Source organism: Pteropus medius, unplaced genomic scaffold (assembly GCF_902729225.1).
Source record: "Pteropus medius unplaced genomic scaffold, Ma_sr-lr_union100, whole genome shotgun sequence".
In the NCBI taxonomy this organism is placed as follows: domain Eukaryota; kingdom Metazoa; phylum Chordata; class Mammalia; order Chiroptera; family Pteropodidae; genus Pteropus; species Pteropus medius.
Genome location: NW_024354504.1, coordinates 1,446,214 through 1,458,382, shown reverse-complemented (window position 1 = coordinate 1,458,382; position 12,169 = coordinate 1,446,214). Strand labels below are relative to the sequence as shown.

The window sequence follows — 12,169 nt, the reverse complement described above, 5'->3', positions numbered from 1 at the left end:
GTTGAGCGGGTGCGGCAGGTGTACCCCACCCCACCCCACCCCGGCTCAGTGCCGCCTTCGGTCGGATGAAAAGGGGACGTCGCACGAACACTGAACCAGGAGGGAATCCGAGCCCGGCTTCCTTCTGAAGTGTCAAGGAGAAAACACACAGATCCCACCGCCGCACAGCGCAGTTTTACTTCGTGAAGGGGAAATTTTTTAATTTAGAAAAAGAATAATCAGCTTTAATAGTCTTTGGATCCGTCCACAAAACACTCAGCGAGCAACGAGGTGGCAGGCCCTGGCTGGAGATGGGGTACAGGAGATGGGGCAGGGGGCTCCCCACATGTGGGAAACAGGCGCCCACAGACGCAAACGCCGAGGGGCGCTCTGCGACCACCAGGGACCGAGGGGCCTCAGAGCGTCCTCCGGCCCGGGGCTCGGGGAGGCGGCGCTGAGGCGGCACTGCAGGCCCCGATCCCGGAGCCGGGGCAGGAGCGGGCAGCTCCTGGCCTCCCCGCCGCCCCCGCCCTGCCCCCCGCTCTGCCACGTCCTCGGGGTCACCGAGTCCCCCCTTCTCTACACTCGCCATCCGGTGACCTCATCCAGCCTCCCGGCTCCTAACATCATCCGCACACTGCTGACCCCGGCGCACGTGGCCTTCCCGGCCTCCCTCGGCCGACTCGATGTCCAATCAAGTCTCAAAGCCCGCGAGTCCCCACTCGGCCCCTGCTCGACCCCGGGTCCTCCCCTCGGGCCGGCAGCAGCCGCTCACGCAGCCTCCCAGCCACGCTTCACAGTCCCCAGTCACCTTCCCCTCATCTGCCCACACGTCACGTGCCGTTCGTCAGAAGAATCGTGTCTGCCTTCCGGTGAGATCTACAACCCTGAAATTATATCATATCTGGAATATTCTTTTGAATAGTCTGGAAATTCTTCCTCAAAGTCCTGGAAAGGACAAAGTGACTCGGGCAGGTGGGACAGGACTGGCGCTGGGCCGGTGAGCGTCGTGGCTGGTGACGGGTCCATGCAGGGCAGGGGGACACACGTGCCGTGGGCAGGTGCTCAGACAGGGTTGCTCTGGGAAAGCCCTGGAGAGGTGACGACACGGAGGCCACCCCTCCGGCCAGCGCCAGCACTGCACCAGTGCCTGGTGCAAATGAAGCCAACACTGCACCGCAGACGGCCACTCGGCTGCCCCGCAGGCGCCGTCCAGGGGCTTCTCCCTGGAGCCCTCGCCGCCCTGTTCTCAGACAGCCGTCAAAGCCGGACATGCTCCTTGCTGAAGCTCCGCCGGCCTCTCCAACAGGCAGCAGGCGGGTCAGCAGCTCCAGGCGCAGGACTGAGGGCTGGGCCGGTCCCAGACCGGGGCCTGGCTGAGCAGGCGGCGTCTCGGGCTGACCCCGCTGACCACAGTGCCTGGTGACTGTCCCGCGTCCCGTGCGAAAGCACACAGTGCCCGGCACTGCATGGCAGCTTGTCGAGTGTCTGATTCGCTGAGGTGCTGACAAGGCATTTGGTTTACCCGTCCTTCTGGAAAGCGAGACGTCGTGATTCATGAGAGATTCACTACGTCGTTCTCCGACGCGTGATGTCGGCATCCGAGGCTCCCGGCCCGCAGCGCCCCAGCCCTCGGAATGCCCCGCAGGTCAGAGCAGTGGCAGAGCCTTTGGCCACAGTGTCTGGTCTCCAAGTCTCTCCAGAATAGAGGTGAAGGGCATCTCGCTGGTCATAGCAGGCCGCTTTCCACCACGGCCGGCCTGTGTCAGTGAGGTCGCTGTGGGAGGCACCGGAGCCTGGGTGCTCATTCACCCCACGCCTGACTTCCGGCCAGCGGAGAGGGGCCAGAGGTTGGCTTGATGGCCAGTGTGGGGATCTAATCAATCACGCCTACGTGATGACCCCCCAAAAGGATGGATTCGGGGAGCTGCCAGGCTGGAGGACCTGAGGCTCAGGGGGAGCAGCCGCCTGGGGAGGGAGCCCCGGGCCCCCTCCTCCCGCCTCCCCTGGGCACGTCTGCCCTCCGGCCATTCCTGAGCTGTATGTACCCTGTCACAATGCACCCGCGATCTAGTAAATAACACGCTTCTCCGAGCTCTGCGAGCCTCTCTAGCAGATTAAGCGAACCCAGGGAGGGGTCCCTGGAACCTCTGATTTACAGCAAATGGTCAGAAGCACAAGTGACAACTGGGGCTTTCAAATGACATCTGAAGAGGGGAGACCAGGCTCGCAGCACCAAGCCCTTAACCTGCGGGATGCGATGCTGCCTCGGGGTCCACAGGGTCGGAACTGAGTTGACTGTAGGATCCTAGCTGGAGTCCAGAGAATCGTTCGATGACAGGGAAGCCACACATGCTGGAACTGGGAGCTCAGAGCCCTTTTTAAAAGCTCGGCTTTTTTTTGTTTGTTTGTTTGGTTGGTCACAGCAAGCCGAGTGTGCACCAGACAGAGCATCTGAACATTTTGCTAAGTCCATAATTTAACCTTCTCTGTCAGTGGCCCTGTTTGATGGCTGGGCAGACCTCACCCCTCTCTCCCAGAAAGCCACCCGTGCCCAGACCGCCCATGGCCTCCGCTCCTCAGTCTGTCGTTGGAAAGCCTTACGGTGCTCGTTTAAATGAGCGGTTAAAGAATTCTCTGCAGAGGGACGGATGCCCTCAAAGGGACGAGCTTCGACTTAGGCCAGACGGCCATGTTCAGTGAATATGCTGGAGCTTTTGATGCAAATTGCAACTTATTCATCAGAAATGAGGATCGTAAGGGCTCGTTCCAGCGAGATGAAGCTATTATTCTCCTTTGATGGAAAAAGCGTCGCCTTAAAATTCCATAGTCGAGCGCTATTCACTCTGTGCCCCCTTTGGGATTTGCCTTAAAATAAGACGACGAAACGGGGTGAGTCTGGGAAGGGTGGCCTGAGACGCCCCTCTGGCCGGCGAGGCTGCGCTGGCGGGAGCCGCCCCCCAGTGAAGACCATGGATGCTGTGCGTTCGGGTTTTGCTCGAATTCGTGGCTCTTACTTCAAATGTGGGTCTATCTCGCCTATGGGCCCAGTTCTTGGGGTGCTTTTAAAAGCCCAAAGTCACATGACTTAAACCCAAGCTGAGCAGGAACCAGAGTCCGGAGCCCGGAGTCTCACTCTGGGGCGAGTCCTGGCTGTGGACACATAGTCCCCTGCGCGCGGCGGCCCCCGACGCCAGCCACCGCGGCCAGGTCTGCGTGACCAGCCACCCCTCGTCTTCAAACGAGACACTCACTGTGCTATTGTACTTGTCCTGCTGTCACCTGTTCTCTGGCAATGGCCCTTTTACATGGCAAGTCACTTACGGACCGTGCGCCAACCTCAGCCAGGGGGCGGGAGGCCGGTGTTCAGGCCAGCCGAGGTCCCATGGCACCCGGGTGCTGGCCAGGAGAGAATGCGGAGGGGCCTGATAGAGCTTTCTGGAGACTGGCCGCGCCTGTGTGACGTCACAAGGGCCGTGTGGGGGTGGGGAGGGGCCTCGGAGGTGCAGCAGCCCCTCCCTGGAGAAGCCCAGCGGTCTCCGTGAGATCCCTGTGTGGGGCGGGAACCAGCCCCCGTCTCTCTCACAATGCTGACGCTGCTGGTGCCAGGCCCGCCACCCTGACAGAAGCCCCCGACCCCGCAGGCCCGGCTGACACCCCACTTCCCCAACCACCTCCCGCCTCTAGATAACTCACTACTCACAAACTCCAGGCACACCCATGGTCCCCATGTTCTGAGGAAGACGGGCTTTGGGGATCGAGAGAGGGGAGGGTCCTCGGCCCCGGGGGAGGCTTGGCACACAGTCCTTGTGGTCTGTACAGGCTCCCAGCCCCAGAGGGCACGCCCCGCGGCCGGGTGCTGCGCCTCAGGGCCTGGAGCAAGCGCGCTGCCCGGCCTGGGCGCCCAGGGTCTGAAGACATGCTCCCAGTGACACGGTGACATGGAAACTGAGTGCCCACCCGACACACGGCGACCTCGCCTGACACACGGTGACCTCACCCGACACGCGAGGGGCAAAGCTGACGGCGTTCATGTGACTCCGCAGGAGATGGTGTTCCCTCAGTCCACAGCTGCAGAAACAGGCTTGGGGGGCGGGGTCATCGGGGGTCTCCTGAGTCACGTGCGCCTGAAGCACGGTGGGAACTCAGAGCTCCGAGCCAGGGCACACTCACATCACCCCTGGGGCCAGGAAGGCTCTGCCGTTTAATTCTGCTCTCGGGCTTGGCCGGCCCTCCCGCCCCCTACACCCCCCTCCCTCCCTGCTGGCCCCTGGACATCCATGTCCCTCCCTGATGAGGCCCCGCCATGGGACAGGGTGGCCCGCGTGCCACCTGCAGGAAGCTGCCGGCCTCCCGTGCCCACACCCACTGCAGGGCACTGGGCCACCCAGCGCTGAGGTCCCCACTGACCCCGGTCCCCTTCCAGATGAGATTCGTAAGGACAGAAACCACATCTTGGGCTGCTTTACACAGCAGACTGTGTTTCAGTAAATTTACGTGGTTCCGCCCCCTTGCTTCCTGTCACCCGTCACCTTTCCTCATGCTGGCAGCGGACATGCCCCTGCTCGCTGCCTCCGATAAGTCATGAGACTGCAAAACGCAGGGGCCCATTTTGATCCTTCGGCGTCACAGAGTCCAGGCCCCGGGCAGGGGACAGCCACACGGATGTCCAGGGGCCTGCAGAGGCTGGCGGCACTGGAGTCGCAGGCAGCTGGTCAGCGAGTGTTCTGACAGCGGACCTGAGCAGAGCCTGAGTCCAGATTCTCCACGCGTGGGTGACGGCGGTGTCACCCATGCAGGACAAGGTCGTATGAGCTGCACCGCCCAGTATGGTGGCCACTGGCTGTTCAGATTTAAATCTGAAGTGAAAATTAAGGTTGAATGAAATTAGAAGTTAGCTCGGTAGGTAAATGGCACGCGCTCCGGAGCCACGCGGGCAGCTCAGACACAGGCTGTCCGAGCATGCACAGTGTCCCTCTGAGGGCTCTGTGGGGGACACACGCCAAGCAGAGTGGTAGCCCCAGGGTGGGGCCAAGCCAGAGACAGGGCGCGGGCACCCCGAAGTATCTGAGCCCAAGGTTCCTGCTGAAGGTGTCGTCCTTGACATCACCCTCACAGCCGGACGCCTCCCAAGCCCTGAGGAGACTTTTCAGCAAAAGGACCCTCCGTCCTCACGGTGCCTACGCCCCTCAGGGAAGGAGGCAAAGGTACAGCTCGGCCAACACACTATTCACACGGGAGCTCCCCTTTCTGTTCCACGCATGACCACCCCTCCTGGCCACCGGATGCCCAGTCGCGATGGGCATCTGTCCTCACTTCTGCCAACAGCAGGTGCCCAGAGGGACGCGTGAGCCCTGCTGGTCTCCACCCAAACTGCCAACCCCTAGGGTCACGGTTGATGGGTCAGTGACGGTCACTAAGCTTGGCGTGGGCAGCTGCATGGCGAAAGCTAGCGGGTACCCTGGTGGGGACGACCCCGCCCTTAGGCAGTGCTACGTTCCAGGCTTGCCTCAGGCACAGACACACGCATGGCCCCGTGCACCGTGTGTCCTATAAACAGTGCCTGTGGGCCACACGGTACAGACACACAGAATGGTCTAGAAACCGAGCTGCCCAAGCAGCCTCCGAAGGGGCTCGCGAGGTGCAGACAGCAGCCACAGCCTGCAGCCTCGGTGGCGGTGGCAGCAGGGGGCACCTTGCGGGCCTACGGCAGGACTTGTGAGCTCTGCTCCCTGCTCATGGCACCCGAGGGGCTTCTCCAGTCTGCAAACTTCCTGTGACCCTCACAAAGCATTCCACACATTCCCTGTGGGCTTCAATCAGCCAGACTTGGACGCTCCTGTTTACAGCTAGGAAACGCCGCCCTTGGCTCCATCCACTGAACTCAAATGGGTTTTGCCTGGTGGCCGCCCCTCAGCCCGCACCTGCCCCCTTCGCGGGAAGCAAGGTGGGCTCAGTGTCCAAGTGAGTCACCAGAGGTGGCCTTCCAAGGTGGGCAGACAGCGAGAACCTTTTTCAAGTGTGGGGGAGCCAAGAACATCCACGGTGACTGCCGGGGACAAGGACGATGGGCTCACGTGGCCTCTACCGGGACGGGACCTGCCTGTCCCTTCCCCACACCGCTGCCTAGACCGAGCTCTGTGCCCAGGCTGCAGGGACGCAGGGACCAGATGGGTCACCACGCCCTCGCCTGGGGCTCGTCCCCCAGCAGGCGGGACCAGCAGCTCTCTCCCTGACAGCCCTGTGTTTGCCAGTGTGGACGCCGCCCCTGGGGACACGCTCAGCCTGTGGAGGACAAAGCACAGGGAGTGCCCCACCGGTCCGAGGAGTGTGGGACCCCTGGGCACATGCACACGCACACGCACACGCACACACAACAGAACACCCATCCCCGCCCGGCCTCCATGCCACTGCGGCTGGGCTGGCCTTCCCGTCCACCGCACGCACACCCCAGCCTGTCTCTCGCAGACACTGTCTCCCTCCTACCGCTGGATGGCAGTGTGATCCGCGGTCACCTGCCAGCCGCACCCGCCCATCTGGGCAACACGTCATCTCAGTGCAGGTTCAGGGCTCCCCGCAGCACCGGCTGCTCGCTCCGTTCCCCCCAACGCGGCCCCAGGCTGCCGTCTGCGCCGCAGCCCCTGAGAGCTGGGGCTGGCATGTGACCACACGCCCATGGTCTGTGTCCTGTCAGCGTGCCTTCCCACAGTGTCGGTGACCAGGGGCAGGCGCGGGCAGGGTGCCTGCCTGTGTTTGCAGTTAACTCAGCTTCCTCTGAGGAGGGACAGGAGGGACACAGATGTGCTGACCTCCCTCTGATTTCACGTGGGAGTTGGCAGGTCCCCACACGCACCGCACACAGCAGGACAGGCGCCTGCAGGGGACAGGGGCCACCTGGAGCCACCCTAGAACGCAGGAGGGGAGGCCGCTCTGGACTTACAGGGACTGCCCGGCAGAGGGACAGCGGGGGCGGGGGCTGTGGGAGATCAGGCTCCCACCCTCCCCGTCCCTGACCTAACAGTCACCGCACTGGGCTGGCTTCCGCCACAGGTCCCCAGGGCTAGGTCTGCCCCTGGGCACGAGGGAGGCAGCTGTCCTGGGCAGTGCCGGGCCCCTCAGGGCCGGCGGCCTGGGGCGGGATTGCCAGCTGTCCTTCCCGCATCCGTGGGCCCCAGCAGGAATCTGGAGCGTGGTCTGCTGCTGGGTCCCCTCTGTTTCCTACAGAAATAGCAGCAGCCAGAGCATCCCCACTGGGCACGGGAAGGATTGGGCAACAGCCACACGTGCAGCGGGCACTCACAGAAGGGGACACTCAAGCTTGGGGGGCCTAGGAAGCAGGCAGCCCTCCCTCCAAGGTCATCGCCCTTACTCCACTGGCCGGTCACCTTGCTGCCCGCTGCCCTGGAAGTTCTGGGCAGACCTGCCCTTTTTTCGGGGGCGGCCGGGGAGGGTCACTGCAAGGCAGTTCTACATACAAATACCCTCGGAAACACCACCCAGAAGACCAGGAAGTCACGGCCTCACTCTCAGACGAGAGGCCCGGGGACCGTCCCCAACCCTCAGCCCGGGTGGCCGCCTTTCCACGTGCGTGTCTGCGTGTGGTCTTTGTAAATAACACTGCTTACGGTCCCTCCCTAGGGATTCTGACGCACAAAGAGAAGGCGGTGACTGGCGGGCGACATCTGGACGGGTCCCAGGGCCCCCACCTCCTGGGCTCCCATCCCTGTGAGGCCCCTCCCCCGTGGCTTCGTCTAGACCTGGTGACTCTGATGGGGAGAACGCAGCCCCCGCCCAGGTGAGCGCACAGGTGGCGGCTCCGTCTCGCTCACACTGTCACTCTGGCTCCGAGGCCACTAGCTGTCACTTGGGGAGCAGCCCGATGGGGCAGCCCCGTGGCAAGGGGCTGAGGCGTCCGTCCAGCAGCCCGAGGAATTGAGTCCGCCCACGCCTCACGCTGCCCGGAGCTGGTGGAGCAGAGGGCCCGGCTAAGCCTGGCAAAGTCCTCGTCCGCAGGGACTGGAGATGACAAACGTTTGCCACCGGCCACTAAGCTTAGGGGTGATCTGTGACGCAGCAGCTGGCCGAAATACGGCTACTGAAGAAGTGAATAAAACAGCCACACACTCAGCTGTCACGTCCGGAGGAGTCACTTTTCCTTCTCCTGAAATCCGGGTTTGCAGCCAAGCACGATCAACCCTACTTGGCTAGGGGTGAAAAGGAGCGTGCGATTTAATAGGACTGGCAGGAACCCTGGTCGCCGCTAAGTGGGTCCTTTCTCACACAGGGGTGAAGGGAAGACGGACACGGGGCCACACTGCATCTTAACTGCGGTAATAGCTGGCGGTTTTATTTATAGTTTGGACAAAGGCGAGAGCAATCCTGAGTAGTAATTACATAAAGGACGTTGTGGCTACACTACCAGTAACGGGACGTCACCTCTGCAGAAGGAGCCCCCAGAAACGCTCCCCGCGCACGCAGCGCTGTCCAAGGCTCAGAAAGGGCGGGCCGCACGCAGGCGCCTCCGGCCGTCGGCGGGGACGAGCTGGGGGACCCCGCGCCGCCCCACGCGGCCCGCGGCAGCCGGGCTCACACGTGCTCCTTGTCGAACTCGCACATGAAGTGCATGGTGATGTGGCAGTCCACGTCGTTCCAGCCGCCGGAGGCCACCATCTCCACGCAGTCCTCCTCGTCGTAGGCGTTGTTGGGCTCGCCGCTGCGCCACTTGTGGAAGGTCTGCATGGGCGAGCGGTCGGAGTAGACGAAGCTGCCCTCCCGCTCCAGGTCGTTGATGCCGATGAAGACGCGCGCCAGGCCCGCCTGCGCGATGTAGGCGGCCATCAGGCCGTTGGCGGCCTCGTCCTTGGGCATGCTCAGCGTGCCGCCCCGGCGCTGGCAGGACAGCTGGGCGTCCGCGTAGCGCTTCTCCTCCTTCACCAGCAGGTACAGCTTGTGCTCCGTCTCGCGCACGCCGGCGACAGCTGCGGGGGGGCGGGGTGCCGGACAGTGAGCGCTCGCATCTCTGGGCCTGCGCCCCACCCCCCGGGCAGACACCGTGCAGGCAGCACGCGGAGCGCAGGGGGACGGGGCGGGGCGAGGGCAGGGCGGCCCAGGAGGACGGGGCGGGCGGGCGAGGGGCGGAGCCCAGGGTGGGGCGGGGCGAGGGGCAGGGCGGGTGCGAGGGGCGGGGCTAGCACTGGAAGGGACGTACCACTTTTTATGAATTTCAGCTCGTTTGTCAGCTGGGTGACCTGGTTATCCATCTCGCCGATGGCCTTCCTCAGCTGGCTGCACTCACACGGGACACCTGCCGAGACCGGGTCCGGCACATCACGGAGGCTGATCCAGGGGTCAGGCCCAGAAAGACGGACCCCCCCCCCCCACCCCCACCCCGCCCCACCCCTCGCCCAAGAACGAACGTTATTCCACGGCCCATGCAGGCCTCTAGGCCATGCCAGGGATTGTGGACTATCCCTAAAGGCAAGGACGGGCCAAGGTCAGATTCGTGTCCTAAAGCACCGCTCTGGTCGGCGTGGGAAGAGAGACACGGAGGGGCAGGGACAGAGAGGCCTCGGAGAGGACGGCAGGAGATGATGGACGGCAGGAGATGATGGACGCAGGAGATGATGGACTGCAGGAGATGGCCGTAACTGAGAGCACTGCGTGGCGTGGCTCAGGGCAGGAACAGCGGAGTCGGAGAGAAGACTTTTGAGAAAAACGGTGGTGGCAGGACCCAGAGGCCATGGTGACTGTGTGACTACAGGGGGAGCTGGGGGAGCTGGGGGACCCCCGGCCCTGCGTGAATGGCGCAGCAGGAGGTGGCGCCACTGTGAGGCTGGGCTGGGAAGACGAACACGCCGTGTGGGCGGTGCCTGAGCCGCCCACGGGAAGAACCGGAGGGGGGGCCGCGGTGTGGCCTTGGGCATAGCTGGCCTGTACCCCCGGTGCGAGGGAGCAGTCGTAGGGTGCAGGCTGCTGGGATGTCTCCAGCGAGGAAAACATCGCTTTTCTCGGGAGTTTGCGGTTGGAGGAAGCGGGGACCCTGAGAGGCAGTAGGAGTGAGGACAGCGTGCTCAGGACACCATGTCTGAGCCGGACTGCGCAGGCGCCATGAGCACACGCCGTCGGCCAGCGGACCGTGGTCAGACCGCGGGAGTGTGCAGGGAGGAGGAAACGGAAGGCCGCGACCGTGGGCGAGAGCGTGACGGACGGGGGTGCACGTCAGCACACACACCCCGTTTGCCAGCCTCGTGCCGTTTTATTTCACGAGCTATACTTTTTTCAAAAGTGCAGTTTTTAAACACATGTTTAAAAATCCTTGGAGCCCTTATGCCATACCAGGTTCTCCATTAGGGCCAGGGGGTCCTATGTCGCCAGAATCTCCTTTTTCACCTGAAAAAGAAAAGCAAGGGCAGAGTCGCCAGCAGAACACGTTTCGCGAGTTCATAGGTGTCGGGGCTGACAACGCTGTTCTCCACGGGGAGCCCCGGGGTGGCTCCCGGAGCCACAGGAGTGACTAAGTACCCGTCCACACTTAGGTGCTCAGGATCTGTGTGTGTGACACAGAACACAACGCTTCACGGGACCGTGGGGGTATCGGACAGAAAACCCCGATGTGTCACAGAACAGCCTGCAGACGCCACGTGATGAGCCGCTGGCGCCGGGAGTGAGGAGCAGCCAGTCCAGGTGGCCGTCCCCGCTGTGTGCCTCATCACAGCAGGACGCCCGGGCAGGACATGTGACCGTAGAGCCCCGTGGACGGCAGGCAGCATGTCACCCAAATGGAGAAGGCTCTCAGGGCCCTTCCCGACCCCCACAAGAGGCAGCATGGCATCGCAGGAGGGCAGAGCCCCAGCTGACCTGGGCTCCGGTCTCTGGACACTCACTCGGTCCCTCCACTGCCCTCAGCTTTGGGGGGGGGTGGAGCAAAACCACAGCCACAAAGCTTTGCAGCTACTGCGCATGGATATCGCCAAAGCACGGCGTCTCAGCCGGCATGGGACGGCGAGGGGCGGTGACTGCGCCTCCATGGGTTCACGTGCCATTGGCCTGGGAAGGGACAGAGCCCGGCGGTCTCCGCCCACCTGACCCCTTCGTGCTCTCTCATTAGCATCAGGGGCTGGGGAGTCCTGAGGCCAGCTGGACCAGGCTGCGGGGCTCAAGGATGAAGCGAATCGAGTAGGCTAAGCCCCATGATGGCCTTGGGGCGAGCTGTCCCTCGGTGAGACACCGGGGCTTACCCAGCCCTGCTGTGTGTTGGAGGCTTACACATCCAGGCTGGGCTGGGCTGGGGCAGCACGGCCAGACCAGGGCAAGCCACCTGACCCACTCACGGCTGAGACCCAGGCGGGTAACAGGCTCGGGAGCCACACCAGCACTGGGCTACACTGCCCCCCCCCCCGCCCCCCCCCCTGCTCCTGCCCATGGGCCCTCCCAGCCTTGGTCCTATGACTTCCAGCAGCCAGGAGACCCTCCCTGGGGTCACTCGCTGAGCTCAGGATGGGGGGGGGGTCTCTCTTCCTGCACCCCGCTGTGCTCTCTGGGGCCCAGCACAGCGAGGGACAAATCAGGGCTGAGAGGGTGTTTGCTGACTGTGCCCCAGTGCGCGGAGGAAGCTGTGAGGTTTGGAGCTGGCCCTGACCTGCCCTGGGCCCCAGTCCCCACTCTGCCGTCCATGGCAGGGCCGTGCGGGTCACGCGAGGTCGTGAGGCGGACATGATTCAGACTGGCAGGCATCTTGCCACGAGAGCAGTGTCTGAGGTGGACAGTGTCTCCGGGCACTGCCCCGCCCGGCCCGTGATTAAGCTGCTGAGGGAGATGCCGGCCGAGTGTCCCCCGGCCCACCGGCTCCTGACTCGCGACTGGGGTGTGCAGGTCTGTGGGACGGGGGGACTCGGCTGCTCTGACCAGGCCAGCAGTGACTGCTGACCGCTCCCAGAACACAAGCGTGGGACAAAATCTATCACGAATAAACTAACGCACAAAAGTAACCATGACCACCAGCCAAGGCTGGTCGGCCTGGCTCTCGGAGCGCCGGGCACCAGAGCCTGGGAGGGGACGCGAGGAAAGGAGGCGTCGGAAATACCTTTGGAACCAATGGGACCGATTTTCCCATGGCGACCCACACCGCCTTTCTGTCCTTTGTCACCCATGTCTCCTGTGGAAAACGAGATCAGAGTTGGTCGACGCACAG

The 12,169-nt window shown here is 63.3% G+C and overlaps 1 protein-coding gene across 6 annotated transcripts in view; it reads right to left on the bottom strand.

The window, feature by feature from the left end:
• Positions 1 to 8,294: 8,294 nt before the first annotated feature.
• The window catches only part of COLEC11 (collectin subfamily member 11), a 26,637-nt gene continuing 22,762 nt past the window's right edge, over positions 8,295 to 12,169 (bottom strand). For all 6 annotated transcript variants that reach the window (XM_039855025.1, XM_039855024.1, XM_039855026.1 and 3 more), the window contains 4 exons: positions 12,062 to 12,133; positions 10,315 to 10,368; positions 9,188 to 9,283; positions 8,295 to 8,957 (listed from right to left, as the gene is read on the bottom strand). In XM_039855025.1, coding sequence (XP_039710959.1) covers positions 8,566 to 8,957; positions 9,188 to 9,283; positions 10,315 to 10,368; positions 12,062 to 12,133 — 614 coding nt within the window. In that variant the 3' untranslated portion in view covers positions 8,295 to 8,565. The remainder of the gene's footprint in view (positions 8,958 to 9,187; positions 9,284 to 10,314; positions 10,369 to 12,061; positions 12,134 to 12,169) is intronic.